The 21,867-nt window shown below is 37.4% G+C and overlaps 1 protein-coding gene across 25 annotated transcripts in view; it reads left to right on the top strand.

The window, feature by feature from the left end:
- The window catches only part of PAM (peptidylglycine alpha-amidating monooxygenase), a 282,567-nt gene extending 261,854 nt beyond the window's left edge, over positions 1-20,713 (top strand). For 4 of the 25 annotated variants that reach the window (XM_032625215.1, XM_032625230.1, XM_032625213.1 and 1 more), the window contains 8 exons: positions 367-577; positions 1,019-1,219; positions 3,193-3,308; positions 8,012-8,111; positions 10,186-10,239; positions 16,077-16,280; positions 19,176-19,232; positions 19,881-20,056. In XM_032625215.1, the coding sequence (XP_032481106.1) occupies positions 367-577; positions 1,019-1,219; positions 3,193-3,308; positions 8,012-8,111; positions 10,186-10,239; positions 16,077-16,280; positions 19,176-19,232; positions 19,881-20,056 (1,119 nt within the window). Of the gene's footprint in view, positions 1-366; positions 578-1,018; positions 1,220-3,192; positions 3,309-8,011; positions 8,112-10,185; positions 10,240-16,076; positions 16,285-19,175; positions 19,233-19,880 lie in introns of all 25 variants that reach the window. The other 21 variants (XM_032625220.1, XM_032625219.1, XM_032625232.1 and 18 more) reach the window with 14 other exon arrangements.
- The last annotated feature ends 1,154 nt before the right edge of the window (positions 20,714-21,867 follow it).

Genomic DNA, 21,867 nt, shown 5'->3' with positions numbered 1-21,867 from the left:
ATAGCTAGTCTTCAAACACCATCTCAGTAAACATTTATTGCTCTTGTATTGTCTGGAGAGCGTTCTACTATTAGCTAAGGAAAGACAAAAAAGAAGTGTGGGGATGGGTGGAACAGGACATCCATACTAGTCTCCATTCACCACTAATGACCTGGATGACCTTGGGCAAGTCACTTAATCTCTATAAGCCTCATTTTTCATATGAAGGAATCAGACCAGATGATTTCTGGAGTCCCATCCAGTTCTGAAAAGTACCTGCTTTTAAATAAGTCTCTGAAAGCTTACACTCTGATTGCCTTAGTCAGGTGGGTGTGTGTCAATTATAACCATGCAAAGTGGGTAAGGCTTTTGTTCTTTTTTTAAAAGGTATTCAAACTGAATGCAAACAATAAAGAAGCCCCTCTGTTAATCCTGGGAAAGAGCATGCAACCAGGCAGTGACCAGAATCACTTCTGTCAACCTACTGATGTGGCTGTGGATCCAGACACAGGAACCATCTATGTATCAGATGGTTACTGCAACAGTCGGATCGTGCAGTTTTCACCAAGTGGGAAGTTCATCACACAGTGGGGAGAAGGTACTCAGTAAGACTCTTGATCTCTCATTATAATTATTGGCCAACATCATTAGGAACAAGAGATTGGCCACCCCTCACATTCTTTAGGATGTAATTGTCCCCTGGAGTGAGGAAAACAGGGCCTCCTTATGCATCCAGTTGGCTGTTCTCACACACACACACACACACACACACACACACACACACACACACACGCACACACATGAGTCTTATAAGAGGAAAAAGAATGCTTCTACCCAAAAACTTTAAAGTTTGTCCAAATAGGGAGAAAATCTGTAATGTGTTTGTGGGTAAGAGATACTAAGTGCTTTAACTTCTTTTTCCCCTGGTTCCAGATACTTAGTGGTTTACTATCATGAATTATGAAAATTATAAAACTTCAGAGTCAGACTTTGGGTGATTTTACAAATTGTAAATCTGAGGTTTTTCTTTGTTCTGTAGAGTCTACTGAGAGCAATCCTAAACCAGGCCAGTTCAGTGTTCCTCATAGTTTGGCCCTAGTGCCTCATTTGGGCCAATTATGTGTGGCAGACAGGGAAAACGGTCGGATCCAGTGTTTTAAAACTGACACCAAAGAATTTGTGCGAGAGATTAAGCATGCTTCATTTGGAAGAAATGTATTTGCTATTTCATATATACCAGGTATTTCATCTTTATTTTTTGTGTTTTTTCATACTACACTCTATTCTTAAAAAGTGTTTGTCTTATCTTAATACGCTCTTATTGTAATTTTTTTATTAAGGGATTGAAGATGACTTATATATCAGATCTTAAAATTTTTAAAACTGTTAGTGCATTGTAAATCATTTTCAACTCAAGTGCCACTGTTCTTTATACGGAAATAATGAAGAACCCAAAAGATTTAGCAACTGTTTGTGATGGATTAAAAAATGGTTCCCAAACGTTGATTTTTATTTTTCCTTAACTATGGTCATTTGCTTTAGTTATTAAATGATTAATATTATGTCTTCACACATCATCAACAGATGGTATATGTTGATAAAACCAGTATTCAAAATACTTCTGCTTCACATTTTTTTAAAGAGTGTCAGCCAATTTTTTTAAGATAAATAGGTGGCGTAAGTGAGGCTTATGTGTAAATGTCAGGAGAAATGATCAATGAAATCTGGAATTTTTTTCTCATTTTCAAAATAGATTTCTTGACTTAAAGAAACTCAGAAAAATAATCCAAACTTACAAAATAAGGTACATTTAATTCATATTAAAAATTAAGTTAGCAAAAGATTTCTTTATATCATGAATACTGAGCAACTGAAAATATATTTCTAGAATTTATATACAATTTTTGCAATATATTTAGTAAATATATCTATACCTATATTAAAGTTGCATTAACCACATGGTTATCACTATAATATTTATATTTCTTATGCTATTAAAGTTGTGTATGGCTACTGTCTTCTGAGGCAGCCCCCAATTTATTTAGGACATGGAATAAAGGGACTCAAGTGACTGAAATAGGAACAAGTTAGGCTTCACTAAGGAATAAGTAATAAAAGAAAGTAATAAAGGACTCAATAATGTCAATGAAAGATAAATCTCATGTTGGTTTTCACCTCATATTTAAAGAATAAATTTGGCAAGACCATTTACTTAACAAAGAGGGTGATCCAGTTCATAATGAAAAAAAAATAAATCAAATATGAGGAGAAAAACATCAGGAGAAAAGATGAGAGGAAATCTGGTTAAAAAGAGAATCTCAGCAAAAGACAAAGTGTATTATAATTGGAATTCTCTCTACAACGTTACACAATAGTAAATGATGTTGATAGTGTTGATTTTTTTCTTAATATGATGTGCTAAAGACCCCTATCCTGAAATCCTTAAAGAAAGATGAAAAACCCTTCAACACTGGTTTAGTACTGTGTATATTTTAGTGTTTTAATTCTTTAAAACATAATATTCAATCATCTGAAGTATTTATTTAACCAAAACATCACAGTTTCCATTATTTTGGATAAACACTACTATACTAAGAAATATAATTTTACTTCAAAGAGTATTCATGGAATTAATATTAAAAAGATGGTCTAATTTTTTTAATTAGGAAAAAATGTCTTTGATAATCTGAAATATGCATCTCACATTTTCAAGTGTTAGTTGTTTAAAATCGGACCATTCTTCTGTCTACAGTGTAACTTCACTTTCTTTGCATATGTTTCTCTGATTCTACTTGTAGCTATAGTAGATATTACATATTTTTTAAAAGATCTGATACCCCAAAATGATTGCCTTAAATAACCTGACTCTTCCCATCCCTATTTAGAATACCTGTGATGTCTATGTATCTATTCCTCTACCTATGTCATCTCCTCCATATCTATGTATTCCTGATTTCTACTGGTTTCCTAAGTGGAACAAGCTTTGCAGTTCCTGGTTTTTCTATTACAAGGAAGTTAGTCTCCTAACCTGTTTGCCCCTTATCTTATTACTCAGAAAGAGACATCTGCTAAGTATTTTGTTTTCTACTTTTGTTGCCAATTGGAGGAACCAGGTTGACCCTACATTTCTTGTTTGTGTGATGTACACACATGTATTGAAAAGCCCATCTTATCCATATTTTAAAGGAAGGTTGACTGGATATGTTGTCACAGGTTTGCTCTTTGCGGTGAATGGGAAGCCTTACTTTGAGGACCAAGAACCTGTACAAGGATTTGTGATGAACTTTTCCAATGGGGAAATTATAGACGTCTTCAAGCCAGTGCGCAAGGTATTCACATACATTAACTATGTATCAGTTTTCATGAGAATAAAACTAAAATATGAATCTTGGAATTCAATTTATACTTGAATAAGTTTTTAAAAACTTAAAGGACATGTGATTACTTTCTTAGCGAGGTTAATGGGAGTGCTGTATACTATGTTTTATTTAGAATAAATGTCCTTATCTATTCTTCAATGAATTTCTTCAGATGCAAATTAACACTGTATGTAATTCTAAGGTTCTTAGTTGATTTGCACACAAGAGCAGGTTTAAATTCACTATAGTTAGATTATCTAAAATGTAAGTCTTTTCCTGGTTTCATCCAAGTAAAGAACACAATATGTTAAACTATAATTTTATAGTTCTCTTAGATTCAACAGAAATCATGTTTGCTTTTTTTTATGCTATGACTACACTGAGCAACAAGACTTGAAAATAGCACTTGTTAGAATGTATTCAAGTTCTAGAGATTTGGTTTAGGTAAAAGACTAAAGTCTAGTTTTGACCTCACAATGGTATACCACTGTTTGTTCTAACAGTGCTTTTTACAAACACAGTGACTGTGGTGCGGTGTGCCCATAGCCCTCTGTCTCCTCAGTTTGCTTTCTTTGCAAAATGATTGCCAAAATGATCAGAATGCTCATATACACTGCCTGAATGTGCTTGTGGTACATAGATTTTAGCTAAAATGCTGCAAATAAGAGTTATTTGTCAAAATTTGTAAAGATTTATCAGTTTTGATGGATCAAAATGCAGCTGTCGTAAGCCACTGGATAAACCATATTTCCATACTCAAATTCCTATAGTATTCTCTAAGACACCAAATTTGCTAGCTTAAGAAAAAACACTTTACAATGCCAATGTTAGAACACTGACAGCCAGTCTGGGATTTATTAAAATTCATTCTAGAGCTATTAATTAAGTACCTACTCTGTGTCAGGCATTATGCTAGATACTAAGGATACGATGGTAAACAGAACAGGACACAGCCTTTCCCTCAGTTGAAGTTTAACAAAGCTTACAGGATCCAAGTTGAACCAAACTGAATCTGAAGTAAATATTCCTGTACAAATTTCTTTTTTTTTTTTTTTTTTGGAGTTTCTATTGATACATAACAAACAGGACTTTTCATAGAAGTATTTCACCTGTAAAGCAATAAGCAATCAAATATCCAATCATAATAGCCCTTCAGAAAGAAATTCATTACATTGATAATAGGTATTTTACCTCAGTAGTGTTTCAGATCCTGACTGATTATCTGATCTTCATTATTTCGCTGCTTTGAGCTTCTTCATATCTATTGATAAAGAAAGTGAGATACTTCCTTTCAGGTCTTCAGTTTGCATTAACAGTGTTTGCTTGATTGTTCTTTTAATAATAATGAACTATGCCAATCAGGATATTAACTTTTAATTCAAATATGCATCTAGAAATCAACACTAAGTGCTAAGCTAGAGGCTAGATTCTAAATGAGCCGTACTCTCGTAAAAATGAGAGCAGCCCTGAATGAAAATTTCAGACAGCCTTGTGCCTAAACATCAGTATTCATCAGACATTCAGCAATGAATAAGTCACAATATATGGGTCAATACAGCAAACTTGAAAAGAGAGTCTAACTCCAAGATGAAATTTGCTTTTCCTTTCAATAAACAAGACTTGATATTACACCAAAACATAGAAATGTGTTCTGTGTTGACTCAGTAAACTGAAACCGGTTTATGAATGTCTCAGAATTTTCACTTAATTAGATTATCATCACAAAGCTTAAGTTTGGGTGAAGGGAATAATATGGTGTATTGACTCCTATGTAAGAAGTGATTTTTCCTGCAAGTCAAAAGTCAAGTTTTACATAATGCGTCTATACCGCTGTTTGTGCCTGCCCACTACTTATCTCCTCATATACTTCAGTTCTCCCTCTTCTATTACATTCTTTAGGAATGTTTATGTCTGAATGTATGATCTCCATCTTTATCTCTATGTAGGGAAGCTGAGACAGTAGGACAATAAAGAAGATGATTCTATCAAATGGTGTCAAAAAGTTCTGAGGGCAAAAGATACATAATTGCCCCCCACATTCTTGCTTCCATAATCATAGCAAAGACTATGGTCCGTGTCATCGGCTTTCATACACCCTTCAGGCAGGCGTTTTTTTGTCTTCTTTCTTCTGCACAGATGCTCATGTGGAAAAGGAAAGGAATAATCCCCACTACTCCATACCAAAAAATAAATAAATAAGAAAGATAGAAAGAAGGGAATAGTAACCCCAGATTCGTGTTATTTCTCCAACCTTAACAATGGAGATTAAAATCACAGTATTTGACAGTGTTTGAGCCTAAGGTTCACACAAGTGAAATTACATATCCAAAGCTACACAGTAAGTAGCACACCTGGATCTTAAACTCAGGTCTTTTTGACTCGAAAATGTGTTTAATATTGAGGCCACGGGATATATTAAACCATAACATAACTTGGTACAACTTCTTAGAGAATGATTTTGCTTAATATGAAGTAAGTTTAAACATTATTTTGTGTTAATGCAAACATAGGATATGGAGAACACAAATTCCTTATGAATTTTTAAGACAGAATATAAGATTTTGAGGGTAAATTGCCCTGGGCTATGTCACCAGATGCCCAGGAAGTTGCTATCATTCTTTTCTCTGATCACTTTTATTTTGTTAGGGAGAAGTACCTCAAGAGAAGGTTTCAAAGCCTAGAGTAGATCTTTAAATCTGTCCAACTCTGAAGTCTTAAAACCTAACACTAAATCTTACAGCATAATTTTGTTTCAGATGACACAGAGCAGTAGAATAATTCATTTAAAAGATTATAGTTGAGTGCCTGTGATTGCAGTAGGAATAGAGGTCCCAAAGTCCCATCACTAAGCTTGCCCCTCAGCCGCTCCTGTGGCCCCAAAATATTTTCAGCTGAACCCCTGTCTCCCTGGATCAGTTTGAGAACCACAGATAGAGGTTGATTGTTATTCTAGCCTTGAACTGATGACAAAGTTCTTACCAATGAATAGTTCAAACATTACCCCCTCACCTTTGTTTCTCCACCTATTATATTTTTCCCATCAGAAAATATGAAGTACTTTACAACCACATCTTTTGCAAAGCAGGTTCTTAAAACATATTTTGGCATAGAGGAAGAACTCCCTGTGATATGCAATTCTGTTGCCACCTATTAGCTGAACCCAAAATAAAGATGAACATTTAACGACTGGCTTGGGAGATTTCAGCAAGGCAGTGTTTTGATTTCTGGCTGTCTGTCCTTCTCCTGCACATTTGTCAAGCTCATTTGATAGTTTGAAGGAATGAGCCTCCTCAGCATGGCTGTCTCATTTTTCTTTTCAATGTGACAAATTGTTGCTGATTTTCAAAGCACAGTAGTTTCTCCAGAGCATGTATTCTGCCCCTCCTACAGCGGGCTAAGAAGAGCAGTTTGCCTCATTAGCACCCTTTGTACTCAGCAAACCAAAGTGGATAGATGCTATCTGGTAAGCCCATAAGTCAGGATAATGTTCCTATTCATACTCACTGATCATATTTTTGAGAATGGTACACTCAAGCAGGCCTCCTGGCCTTAAAGATGAAAAAAATCATCCACATCCTGCCAACTAGCCAAGACGTGGCACCCTTGAAATCTTCAGTAGACAGATGGAAATGGAAGCAGCACATTTTAAGGCTGCTCTTCAAGAAATTAACTCGGTGACCCTGATAAATTCACATAAAGGGCTCCCCTGTGTCCTCATGATTGAGATGGCATGATTTGATATGGAAATGTGTCATGAAGAAAGACATATTAAAACACCAGTGTATCTGAAGTAAGTACAAAAACCAGGAAATACTGAAGGACACACTCAGTTTGTTTCCTTTGCTGACCAAAAATATTGTCAACACTGGGCTTCAGAGTAGGAAACCCGACCTTACTGCTTATCGCCTAGTATGCATTTCAGAAATAATCTGAATGTCCTGAATCTTTGAAATGATTCCTCTTATCAGTAATATAAAAGTACTTTTTAAGGAAGCTTATGATAGCTTGATGAGAATAATAACAAGAATTAAGACCTGGTCCTTTTTAGTTGTACAAATTAAAACAGGCAAATTTGACAATCACTAAAGGTAGAAGAAATATGAAGGCAAAAAAATTATTATTATTTATAAATATAAATAATTAGGTAAATAATGAACACCAACTAATCAAGAGTGTAAAAAAATAATCTGCTTGTAAATGTTCACTTCTTTTTTGCGGTACGCGGGCCTGTCACTGCTGTGGCCTCTCTCGTTACGGAGCACAGGCTCCGGATGCACAGGCTCAGTGGCCATGGTTCACGGGGCCCAGCCGCTCTGTGGCATGTGGGATCTTCCCGGACCGGGGCACGAACCCGTGTCCCCTGCATCAGCAGGCGGACTCTCAAACACTGCGCCACCAGGGAAGCCCTGTTCACTTCTTAAAAGACTTGAAAGTCAGTGATGAGGCTGCCTCAGTGTTTCCCAGCACACAGAATTATGTCTGGCAGAGGCAGTGCCCAGTGCATGAAGGGATGACTCTTTCTGGCCTAGAGTTGCTTTGATGGGAATCATTGTTTCTCTGGTTTGAGTAACATGCTTATGGTTTTCTTGTGCGCTGTACTGTGTTTGTCTGCCTTTTCATGAAGAACTCAAGTACAGGCTCACCACCGCACTATGTGCTTCTTGTTTTGGCAGCACTTTGACATGCCTCATGACATCACTGCGTCCGAAGACGGGACCGTGTATGTTGGAGATGCTCACACCAATACCGTGTGGAAGTTCACCTCAACTGAAAGTATGACTTTTACAGCATTGTTGTCCACATTTTTCCTCAGTTTTATTGCTTAAAAACGTCAAAAAATTTGCATGTCCGTCTCTTTTTATTGCTAGGAGTAGAGTACGGAATCAAGGTATGACTGGCAGTTGTTAAAAGACCTGTTGGTAGTCATTTCAGGGATTAACTTTTTTAAAAGCGGAAAGAAACTTTTTTTTTTTTTCTGCTGGCAGTTATCCCCTTATTTCCACAGATATTCCACAGGAAATTCTTGATGCCTGAAGTAATGTCTGTTACATTGAAAGCCAATGTTAATTCCAACTTAGTTCCAGAAGGAGGAGATGACTCTGGCAAAGCAGAGGGCCTGACTGAGGCATCCCTTCCCACGTGGCTCTTCAGCTCTCAGTAGCTGCTGAGCATCTTGGAAGACCAGCATCTGAGTCAGACACGTATCATCCCAAACAGGAAGCCCTCTGCATTTTCCCTTTAGACTTCAGCTTGTTCAAAATACTGAACTATGTTTTCATGTAACTCCAAAAGTGTGTCTGGGGACAGAAGAGTTTCTCTATCAGGATCAGGCCAGATAGTTTGGAGACTTCTAATTGCACTTTGAGCACTATTTCTAATTCTTGAAAAGTATACTAACATAGCCACCGATACCATACTAAAAACTTAAGTTTTCTAAATTGAACAGTACCAGATGCTTAGTAAGCCACAAACCTCAATGTCCAGAGATGCTTTTAAAATATGGCAGGGTCCAAACAGTAGGAGAAGATGAGGTTAAGGAAAAGAATTGTGGATAATAAATTTGAGGTATCAGGACCTACAACAGCAGTTTTAAATAGAGAAATAATAAAGACTTGTGGACTTGATGAAGATAAGAAATACTACTTATAATAAGGAAAAATGCAAATTACAACAAGGAAAAAATACAAGGTATAACAAAGAAAAGTAAAATCATGAGTCCAAAAACTTTAATCATATACTGTACAGGTCTTGGAGCCCAAGTTAATTTGGTAACTGTTGTCTTCAGAATTGTCCTTTGAGTAATTTTTGCTGTTTTGTAATAAGGACCCAGTTAGGGTTGAGTGTCCAGAGGTGCCCATGGACTATTCCCCTCCAGCAGTAGCTGCACATTCCCCTGCAAGTGTGCCTCTCCTACCACCTGCCTCCTCAAAGAAGAACCAGAAGGTGTAGGCAGACAGGAAAGCAAAGAGAGATGGATAATTCCCAATTGCATGACTGAACCCAGGCTTTTCAGAATAAAAGATCGATAAATACCTTTCAAGATGGGAAAAACTTCAGAAATCTAACTAGTATCTTCATTTTACAGATAGGAATATGATACTTGAACTCATTAAGATTCCCGTCTAAGGCTCATTATTCCACCCTAGCTGTTGGTACTAAACAGAGATGCATATCCAAGTCACCTGGAGAAGGTTTTCAAAGCACACATGGCCAGACTCCATTCAAGATCTATAGAAAGAAGAAGAGTTATAATATGGGTATTTTGGAAAGACTTCCCAAGTTGTTTTGAAATATCCCCTGATTGAGAATCACTACAATATAGCATTCAGCTATGAAAGAGAAAAAGCCTTCTGCGCAGTCCAGAATGCAACCAAATAATAAATCTGGGAAAAACAGTACCTTGGGAACAATAGGACTGCCATAGAAGACGAAACAAGTGTCTTGTGTATTTATTTATGTTGTAGTATTTAACTAGTCAAATCAATCTGTCAACTAGAAGACTGATAAACATGGCAGAACTAGTAGTCAGTTTAAGATGTCCACATGAAAACAGAACTACTTGATATTTCAGACATAATACAGAATTGTAAACTCCACATGGAAAATCTCATTTTAGATACGAAGACCTTGGAAATATTATTTCAGCTTTCCCTAGGAGGATTTTATCCAGGATTCATGGACCTGGCACCTCATTAGTGACTTGTATCAAACTCTTTTCTAATATACTAATGTATTTGATGAATTAAAGAAATATTATCTACTGAGAACAATTAATATCAAAATTAAGTTTTCAAACATTCTTTTTGGGGATTCTGATTTTCTCTCTCCTTGCTGTACTGTGTTACAGAAATGGAACATCGATCAGTTAAAAAGGCTGGCATTGAGGTCCAGGAGATCAAAGGTTGGTCAGATTCCTCTTGTGACTATGAAACCCAAGTCTATTTGTGTTGAATTCTTTTATGGCTCTTGATTGCACTTAAATATTATCAGGCTAAAAATATAATATAATCTGGTAAATTATCGATAACTTCTACTGTGTACTTGAGGCTTTAAACCTACATGCTGCCACTGCTTTTTCTGATAAAATGGAATAGTAATAATGAGCTCAAACTCACTGATTTCAAGTGATGAAAAGTGATTGGGGATGTAAGAAATCTACAACAAGTGGGTCAGAGGCATTCAGAGAGGAAAAAAGTCAGTCAGTCACTTTTGGAAGTTTTAACCTCAGGCAAGTAGAAAAATAACATCCAGCATGCTGGGAAAGGCCTTCCTTAATGGGCTCTAATCTTTAGAGTGAAAAATATCTTTGGAGAGTTAATAATATAGGGGCCTGAAAACATAAGCTGCTCCCTAAGCTCCAATCTTAGTACCATTCAGCCCCCAACATTTACTGAGGGCCATCTATGTGTAAGGCACTATAGCAATGGAACTGCCTGACTTCAAGAGACTTATAGCCTGTAAGGACTCTGTGTGTGTGTGTATATACATACATGCATATTCATATATAGAAATAAGTACTATATCATTGGTGTGTATTGTAAGACATGGGGGGATGGAATTTAGCTACTGGCAAAACTACTGGGTTCATTTGGAATCCCAGTCAAATTATTTTCTCCCTTTCTTAGGATCAGTTTATATTGATACATTTTCTACTATTTTCAGGGATTTGACATTGTCGTGTAGTTAAGAACTCACTAGAGGTGTTCCTAATGTTTAAGTAGCAAAGTGATTCAATTCTTAGTTGCTTTACAAATGATTCTCCCAGATGTTAAGACTTAAGCCTAGGCTTACTTGTTTTCCTTTTTCATGAAAGCAGGTGGAAAAGAGAGGAAAAGAAGCCAGAACCAAGAGGCAATTTAGGGATTTTATATAGGCAGATAAGAAAATATAGCCGGCTCAAGGTTGAAAGGGGTAAGATAATATTATAAAATAAATAAATAGCAACTGTTTGGCATTTGTAGAGATTCTACCCAGGTGACAGTACTGAGTGACATTCATACTACACATATTGAAGAAGTTCCTGATCTGCTATTTTTCTGTTATTGTTATGTAAAGAGTTATCAATAAGTTCTATTCGCCCTGGAATAAAGACGTTGGAAAAGATACCGTTATTAATAAGAGCTGTCATTTATGGAGCACAAAAATGGACTATGCAGAGAATTAAGGTTAATCCTTACACCAGTCATGTGTTAATCGCTATTATCCCCATTTTACATATGTGAGAAAATTGAGGGTCAGAATTACTACTAAGATATTAAATGGCAGAGCCAGAATTTAAACCAGTCTGGCACCAAAGCTATGCTCTTAACCACTATTACTGTACTGCTGAGGAGAGATCAATACCACCAATTCATTCACCATAAATTCTTCCAGGAACTACAGGTTGCGGATGGTTGCAGTTTACTCTGAAATCTCTGGGATTTCGAAGTGGCCTCAGACCGTTTCTATTTAAATAGATCCCACCAAAACTCTGAGACTATACTGGTTGACCTGCTGTGAACAGCCCAGCCACACTGATCTCACCCACTGGCCACATCCTCTCTCCTGCACACCACTGAGTCTGTTGGGTGGAGAAACCTCTCAGCAGCTCAAATAGTCAATTTAATTGAAATGCCTTGTCATGACAGTTCCATTTTAATAGTTAGGAATACCCAAGCCCAAATGAACTTGTTCTAGTCCTCTTTGAATCCATATGACTCTCATTAAACTTTTTTATAAAAGATTATTTTCTTATTACAAAAAGGAATATAAATCATTCTGGATCTCCAAGAGTTTGTCTTTTATCAAAATCTGGAAGCTTAATTTAAACCACCTCTTACAAAGAGAGGGAGAAACACCATCCCAGATTTAACAGCCCTGTAGATACATGGTAATTGTAAATTTTGAAATTCGAGTAACCTTTGATGACACTCATCCCCACTGTGAAAGGTTACACAACCGATCAGTAATAGAGTTTCAGAACCAGTGTTGTGTTCTCAGGGAGTTTCAGGGATAAGAGAATTTGTGATGATAGAAACTTAGGAAAGGGATTGAAACTTTCGAATAAAGTTACTAGGGATAGGGACTTCCCTGGTGGTGCAGTGGACAGGGCTACGCGTTCCCAGTGCAGGGGGCCCGGGTTCGATCCCTGGTCAGGGAACTGGATCCCACATGCATTCCGCAACTAAGACCCGGCACAAACAGATAAATAAATAAATAAAAATTAAAAAAAAAAAAAAGTTACTAGGGATAAAATAGATATGCCAATGTCCCACCAAAAGCATAGCCCTTCACCCCTTCCCCACCCCCACTGTACAAGATGATGATGGCAAATCAGACTTAAGAAAATAAAAATAAATTCTCTGTTTTTAGCAGTTAGCATCTTAGACCTTATGGAGAGCAACACATTGTAGGGGAAGCACATTGCATTTAACAAACAAACCAAAAAATGAGTACAGGAATACTCGTTTTATTGCAGTTTGTAGATACGCACTTTGTGTTTTTTACAAATGGAAGTTTTATGGCAGCCCTGCATTGAGCAAGTCTGTCAGCGCCGTTTTCCAGCAGCATTTGCTCACTTCATGTCTCTGTGTCACATTTTGGAAATTCCTGAAATATTTCAAACTTTTTCAATATTATTTGTTATGGTGATCTGCGATCGCCATCTTTGATGTTACTACTATGAACTCGCTGAAGGCTCAGATAATGGTTAGCATTTTTAGCAAGAAACTATTTTTTAATTAAAGTGTATACATTGTTTTTTTAAGACAATGCTGTTGCACCCTTAATAGACTACAGTATAGTGTAAAGATAACTTTTATATGCACTGGCGAACAAAAACATTTATGTGACTCGCTTAATTGCAATTTTTGCTTTATTGAGTTGGTCCAGAACTGAACCCGCAATAGCTCCAAAGTATGCCTGTAATCTCATTGGTGCTATATGTACTTTTCATGTCTTCTAACATGCTACTTGCCAGTATGCCGTCTACAACCTTCAGCCTTCAGTTCCATCTGTGATGGACTGGGTCATAATTGCTATGTTGCTGTATTAAGAATGTCCTTTCCTGTCCCGGTTACTCCAGGTGGTCTCTGGGCTTCTCCCCTTCTGTCAAGGGGGGAGAGACATGCACGTTCTTGTGTGTGTGAGCTCACACAGGAGTGCACCTAGCCTCCCTTTCTAAATGCATTGCTTTAAAGAAGAAGGAAAAAACTTCCTATACATCAGCTTTCAAAATTCTTTTTATTTCCAAGTATCTCTAGAGATTCCAAGAAAGCTTGTTTGAAGACATATTTTGTTGCAGATTGAATACATCTGGCCTCTTATATAGGAGAATGTCACATGGGGTACCCCCACCTTCCAGAAGCCCCAGGTCCTGGCTAATCTTAGAGCTTCTCCATTCCATCTTCATCAGGGATGCTCTAAATTACTGGGGGTTTTAATTAAAGAATTTAGGATAAAGAGTAAAAGTGACAGAATTTAGATTGTTCTTTACGCTTTGAATGGAATTCTTAGTCTCTTAAGTGATAATGATTTTTTAGGCTTTTTACTCCACTTATAACGGCTTCTAAGAAGAGCAACAATTTTTTCTTTTATATTGGGAAATTAAAATTTTTTATCCTCTTTCTTTAAAATGTAGAGCATCGTTTAAAATCTAAACATACTTCAGCTGGTTCCAAAAGTTAGAAAGTTCAACTATTTTTAGTAGATGGCACTCAGCGTACAGAAGGGATGTGGAAATAAGAATTTCTAAAGTGCAGTGCAGTGTGCGTATCTTAGCAAGTTCATTACCTCATTCTCAGCACACTTACTGTGAATGGTAAAATGATTCTGTTAGTCTGTCACCTACTTCATAGTTCTTCTTTCCTTTTATTGGAGCCTGATCCTAGCTCTGCCTTATCGATGAAACTAGATATGAACTGGTACAGCCAATGTCTTAGGTATAGGTAAACCACTGAATGACAGGTAGGAAGTGCTATGTAATTACTCTGATTATAGTCACTTTCAAATAGAAATAAACCCTTCTTCCAAGGCAACAAGTTCTTGACTACCAATCTATATCTTTGGCCTATATTTTTTAATCCTATCATCTCTTTATTGTTATTTTTTGCTTAAATATAGAACAGGCTTAAATATAGAACAATTTGTATACCTTTTCTACGACAGTGAAGAAAAAGACAAAACAGCTAGTGGTCAGGAAGAGTAAGAATGACATTCATATTCCTCTTGGAAACTGAGACTTAGAAAGATTAAATTTGAACCATTTAGATCTATGAACCAATCCCCTTCCTTCTTTCCCACTGAAGTTTCAAGATCCACTTCAGTGGATAAAGGAAGGGAAATAATGGTCTCCCCTTAATCACAGTACAGGGAAGGAAATGAAGACTGTGAGGCCATCTGTAAAATGGTGGTAATAATAGTGCCCACTCATAGGCTTGGTGTGATGATTAAATGAGAACAATTCCTGAAACAGAGTACGTGCTTGATAGATTTAACTGAGACTGGGAAGGAGGCTGGCTCAGAACATTGAGGCAAAAACCTGGGACCTCCCAATTGTGTGTATCATAAATTGTGTTTACAATGCCTTAAGCAATTTAAGAAATGCTTCCTTGGAGAAGTGTCCAGCAAGCTACTAAACTGTGTCCATACATATTAAATATTAACCAAAGATTTTCCTGATCACGTTAAACCACTTATCCCTGCCATTTTGTCAAAATTTCCATGGGGCCATATGATGCACTCTGTATCATAGGGCAGAGGGCACACCAAGAAGTTGAAGTTCAGAAACCTTGTGAGCCTTTTGGCAAACATGGTTGTGACTTCCAGCCTTCACACGCAGGGTTCTTGTACAAACACATATATGTGCTTCTTGGGGGCAAGAATGCCTCAAGGTTCAACCTCATTTTCAAGTCAGTAGTTATTAAGATTCCTGCAGCTGCTTATATGGTTTTATTGTATCAATTTCCCAAGCAGTACTTTAGGCCTGGTATCTACCCAGTATCTGCCAGTATCACAGAATAGTTGTGTAAGTTATTTTCATCAACAACAAATGGACATACAGTGCATCTGTGTGCACTTACAACTTGCTGGGAATGGTAGAAAAGAACCTGGAAAGGACACAGTTCCTTTTTCCATTTCTTAATTCTAGAATTAATATGTGCAACTATGCATGTGTGGTACTAATAATTCATTGAACATGAAAGAGGTTCATAAACTGAAGACACAAGGAAACAAATACTTACTAAGCACCTTTTTTATGATAAACATTTATCCTCAATAATTTCATGAAGGAGGTTGTTATCATCATTACAGTTATACAGAGGAGGTTTCCAAGGCCCAGATCACTTAAGTAACTTGCCCAAAGTTACACACGCTGACTATGTAAGAGAACTGGGATTTGAGCCCAGATTCATCTGACTCCACCGTGCATGCCAGTTCTGTCCCCTACACCATGCTGCCTGTCCATTTTAACTTTGAAAAAATGCAAGAGTAGGATATATCTTTTGTGGAATTATAGTTAAAGAGGGAACAAAGAGCAGAACCAAAGAAACCCAATTTAGAGGTGAAAAATCATTCACTGGGAATTTGCTAGTCACAATTGCCAGCTTGGTAGATGCAGATATTGAAATATGAACCCCACATGCATTGAGCTCAACAAGTTCTTCATGAGCAGCTGTTAATTTGACTGGGTAGGGGCGGGTGGGAGGGTTTTGGAGTCTTTGAGTTAGTTGAATATTGTAAACTCTTCTTTCCCTGAAGAATCCGAGGCAGTTGTTGAAACCAAAATGGAGAACAAACCCGCCTCCTCAGAATTGCAGAAGATGCAGGAGAAACAGAAACTGATCAAAGAGCCAGGCTCGGGAGTGCCCGTGATTCTCATTACAACCCTTCTGGTTATTCCGGTGGTTGTCCTGCTGGCCATTGCCTTATTTATTCGGTGGAAAAAATCAAGGGCCTTTGGAGGCAAGTAAAATGAGCCCCTTGAACTTGGAACCTGACCTTCGAAAGAATGTTTGGCCTGATTATCCTCAAAGTTTGGTTGTGATGTTTTTCAGTGTTGTTGTTTTTTTTCTTGTGTTCTCTACCTTTTTCAACATTGTCTATGTTCCAAATATTGTCTATAGTTAGTATCACAGTGGAAAATATATCTGGAGCTTCAAAATTTGGATAGTTAGATTAAAGTATAACCTTTATTATTACCTTTTAGCGTTGGCTTAAACCCATTTAATGTCTCCATATGAAACTGCGTAGATAAGTAAAGTCAGTACAAATTAGCTGAAGGGTCAGGAAGGAGGAGATCCCTTCTGTTAGAAACAGGCCCAGTCCTCAAAATGCCTGGGTCAGTTTTTTAGAAGTAGTATTTTTCCCTAGTCCTGGCTCTAGCTCCTAGCTACATGACCTTGGGCAAGTTACTTAATCTCTCTAAGCCACTTCATCTATAAAGTGGGGATAAAATACTCACAAGGTTGTGTAACGATTAAATGAAATAATGTACATAAAGCATTTATCACAGTACCTGGCACTTAGTAAGTGCTCAATTAATACCACCAATAATTATTAGGAATAATCATTGGTAATAAAGTAATAAATGTCATAAGAAGTCATAAAAGATACTTGTCTTAAACCTCAGCTCTCTCAGGAAACCAACTATTTCTATAAGAAACCATTTGATAGTTTTTAAATAGTCATAATTTAGGCCATCAGCCTTCCCTAACCAAACAAGGGAGGGTCCAATACTGGTGTCAGTATTTTATCAAATCATTATCATATTATAGGACCCTTTCAAGGTATCCACATAAATAAACAAATAATCCGACTTGTGATCCTCACCTGTCAGGAACGGTCCCTTAGCTGGGTCCCCAGGTCCTAAGGCAGGAGGTTACAGCTATGCTTGGGAAGGCGTCCATGGACCAGGGTGGAAGGAAGCATTTGATCAAGAAACAGTGCATCTGATCGTATTTCAGGCCAAGGCAACCATGGCAGGGATTCAGTGCCCATGGCAAAGCCCTGACACAGAAACAAAACCAGAGGATTTAATTTAATAATTTGTGAAAGGGAATTTTTCTAGGACTTTCTTTGGCTTTTCATCTGCAATCAGTAAAGCTCTGCAAAAATACAGCTAACTCTTCCCAAAAGGGACTGCTATGGAGCCCTTGTTATGGGTATGGGTATGTGTTAAGCAGAGGCAAAGATAAGTAAATGTAGTCATTATCTTCATGGAGTTAGATGGAAACTTCAAAAGAGCAAGAATCTTGTATGTTTACTTGTTTACTGATATATCCCCAGCACAAATAACAGTTCCTGGCACTAGGGGTTTGATAATTAGTCATTGGGAAAATGACTGAATAAATAAATGGAGCTCAGAGAATAGATGACACATAAAAAAGAAATGACACATAAAGGTATTAAGAGAGGGTGGTAAGTGCAGTGATAAATACACAGAGTATCAGGAACACATGGGGCCTGGGGGCAGGTAGCAGGAATGTTGGTAATCAACCCACACTGGAGGAGGAGTGGCCGGGGAGTCGAGAAGGTTTGGTGTCTCCTGTTTGCTGTGAGCACGCGTGGGTGGCACTGTTACCAGGATACTGAGTTTACAGGCGTGTGTTGGGAAGACAGGGACCCAGGTCGAACCATATGAAACTGCCATTGTTCAATCATGTTTTATTTAGAAAACTACAGTTTTATACGGTTCAGTCTAATACATTTAATTCTAAAAGTAGATCAGCCTCTCACCTTTTTTCAACATTTGTTCCTGATAGATCTTATCCAGTCTCTGAGGGATTTTAATAACCCTCATGAAAGGCCTTCCACTTATTCAGCACACCCTTACAGCATGTCAGCTCCACATCAGACACTGTCCTAGGCACAGGGGATGCAAAACTGACTAGGGACTGTCCCTCATCCTTATGGAAATTACAGTCTAATTGGTTGGCTTTCTAACGGTCTCATCAGATTTTTCTTCCCTTCTTGCCTATTTCTCTCCCCACCAACTCCTGCCTTTGCTCTGTCCTCTGCCTGTGAGCTTTCTCCACGATGCTGCCGCCTCTCCTGGTTAGAGACTTTGAGCCTTCTTTCCCTGACCATAGCCCTTAAGGGAGTGTTGGAAGCAGGGCAAAGAGTGCAGGGAGGTACGCAGCACACAGAGAAATAAGTCCATGAGGAGTTCTGCCTCCAACTAAGGAAAGAAAGTCAGTTCTTCATGGAGATGGGCTGGAATTTGGGGAGCCCAAATTTTGGAATTGGGGTCACCTTGTATGGCTGAAAGTACTCAGGGTTTCAGGTTTTTTGCCTTCCGTCTTACATTAAAAGGTAATGGTGTACATGGATCCAAAGCTTTCTCAAGCAGGACATGTACTGTTCTTAATAGAAAGACAAAAACCTCAGACCAATATTCCTAAAACTGTAATAAGCTTCCAATTTTTTACACATTACTGGTAACTGAATTTTGTCCTAATAAAGGTAACTAATATTTACTGAGCATTTACTGTGTGTGTACCAGGCACTGTTCTAAGCACGTCACATGCAGTATCCCATCTAAACCTTACAGAAAGGTAGAGATTGTCATTGATCTCTCTTTTCTCAGAAGAGAAAACTGAGACTCAGAGAAGTAATTTATTGAGATTGCACAGCCTGTAAGAGACACAGGCAGGAGTCAAACCCAGCTCTGGCCTTTGTATACATCACAATAATATATTGCCTTTATTTTCCCTTAGAATTCTAAGAATACATACAGACAAGAGCCAGGCCTTGTTATTAATCATTCATGAATTAATTCCTTATTTTGTGTTGAAAGTTGAGCCCATGGATTGAGGAAGGTGTCTGGGACTCATTTTGAAATATGCCATCTTTTTCTAGCAGATTCTGAACATAAACTTGAGGGAAGTTCGGGAAGAGTTCTGGGAAGACTTAGAGGTATGCCTGTGACCTTTTAGAATCCTTCACGTGTGATTCAAAGTCAACAAGTGCATGTCTTTTAAAACGCAGGGAGATATTTTTTATTTTCTCTCTGGAAATTAAACTCCTTGTGTGCAGCACTGCATCCCCAGAATGCAAACCATGAACCGACCGAAGTGTGTGGCTCTGGTGCAGGTTCTCCAACTTCATTTTCCCAGCTTGCTCTTCTGTATTATCGGATTCTCTTCCCCTGCCTTTGTATCTGGCTTCATCTGTCTTCACTATATTTTCTATCACTTCTGTCAGCGTGTCAGTGCATGTCTTGGTGAAGATGACCTTTTCGTAAAGTCATTGAAATGAAGAGCTGCTCAAGGGGATGCCCATTCCAGAGAGCCTGGAACAGGCAGGAGGTGAAAGAAAAGTGAATCTGAAATAATCCTGCAGAAACACATAATCCTGGGGAGCTTTGGGTTTTTTCCTTATGTATTTTAATGAATCTGTGGAATCGCATCTTTCTGACTCTGTAGGATAAGTATCTCTCTATGTCACTTCCCCCCCCCCCCGCTAATATCTACCCTTTCCCATCTCCATAAGAATTTACAAGGAAACTGAGAATCATTTGTGCAAATGTTACCTCAATCCTCTGTCATTGTTCGATTTCCGCAGGAAAGGGAAGTGGAGGCTTAAACCTCGGAAACTTCTTCGCAAGCCGGAAAGGCTATAGCCGAAAAGGCTTTGACCGCCTTAGCACGGAGGGAAGTGACCAGGAGAAAGATGATGACGGAAGTGAGTCAGAAGAGGAGTATTCAGCACCTCTGCCTATACCCGCACCTTCCTCCTGAAAACGGGGCTTTGATTTAGGTTGATGAAATTTGCCAAGAATGCCAGATTCCTTTCCCTTTAGCACGTTTAGCGTTTTGTGTATTTAATTGTAAACTGTACTAGTCTGTGTGGGACTGTACACATTTTATTTACTTCGTTTTGATTTAGTTGGCTTCTGGTTCTAGTTGAGGAGTTTCCTAAAAGTTCATAACAGTGCCATTGTCTTTATATGAACGTAGAATAAACAGTTCTCTTCTTCCATTACACTAGTAATTTAATGATGGAAGGTTTGCTCATCTGCATTTTTGAGACTTTTCTGTAGTTCGTAAATAACCCCATTCTCTGCTTGAACACAGTATTTTCCCAATAGCACCTCCATTGCCAGTGTCTTTCTTTGGTGCCTTTCCTGTTCAGCATTCTCAGCCTGTGGCAGTAAAGAGAAACTTTGTGCTACATGACAACAAAGCTGCTAAATCTCCTTCTATTTTTTTAAAATCACTAACATTATATTGCAATGAGGGAAAGAAAAAAAAGTCTCTATTTAAATTCTTTTTTTTAAATTTTCTTCCTCAGTTGGTGTGTTTCGGGGATGTCTTATTTTTAGATGGTTACACTGTTAGATCACTATTTTCAGAATCTGAATGTAATTTGTGTAATAAAGTGTTTTCAGAGCATTAGCTGTCAGAGTGTATTTTGCAATTTTTGCATATTTGCAGGGTTTGTATACAACTTTTGTAATAATTTCACAAACCACAGATATAGTGAAACCTATTCAATGTCTTCAACCAAAAGAAATGTATTAAAATTAAGATGGTATTTTATTATGTAGCTGATATAAATTAAAAACCAGCCTAAGAGTTTACATACATGTGTAAAACCAGGCTTTCTTTTAAAATTCAAAGAGGTGTTTTGCCTGTATATCAATCAGAAGGTAAATACTTTAATAAAAGGTGATCATAGCTAAGAGGAAACCTGTGTCTCAAATTACATACGCAAATAAATCCATCAGTGTAGGTTACTACTAATGGTTTTCTTTTTAAAGAATAATTTTACTCCAAATACCCATGTATTCGTAGGAATATTCATCTCTTAACAGTGACTACAAATTACTTTTAAAACACCTTTTTCATAATCAATGCAATTTAGTAAGAACCTGATAACTTTTCTTTTTATAATAATCAGACTCTAGAACCCTTTCTTCAAAATGCCTGCTTGCAATTCAGGTATCTTAGTAGTGGCATGTTATAGATTTAACTGACTAATCACGAAAGCAATATAGAGTACTTTGCAAAAAAATTAAATTGTCTTCCAGCTAAGTTATTTAAAATACCTAACTTAACCTAGATGTTTTTTCCCTCATAATTTACACCAAATTGATCTAATTGAAAGATTTTTTTTTCCTTCTCAAATGAAGAACACACTTTTCCTCCCTCTGACCACTCCTTTATGCCCCTTTCACCACGTTAGTGGTAAACATGTAAATGTAGAATCACAACAGCACTATTCTGGTGTATGTGTGCCTGTTCACTATATCTTACATGTTTGTATTTCAGCATCAGAATGTGTTATGTTATAGGCTGACTTGGATGTTCAACTTTTCTTACGTTGGGGAAATTAGTTGACTTACACTAAAGCCATCTTTTGTGGTACTGTATTAGATCATCAGCTCTATTAGATCATCAGCTCTATCTTTAAAGTTATGTATGCCTAATTTTGTTCCTAAACAGTTTTACAGTGGCTCATGGATCCAAAAAAAAAAAAAAAACTAGATCAAAATGATAAATTATAAGGAGGTGGTAAAGAAAAAGGGAAAACAAAGATAACAATTATT

Source organism: Phocoena sinus, chromosome 3 (genome assembly GCF_008692025.1).
Source record: "Phocoena sinus isolate mPhoSin1 chromosome 3, mPhoSin1.pri, whole genome shotgun sequence".
Classification (NCBI taxonomy): Eukaryota; Metazoa; Chordata; class Mammalia; order Artiodactyla; family Phocoenidae; genus Phocoena; species Phocoena sinus.
The sequence above is the reverse complement of the archived record's forward strand: the minus strand, read 5'-3'. Positions and strand labels throughout refer to the sequence as shown.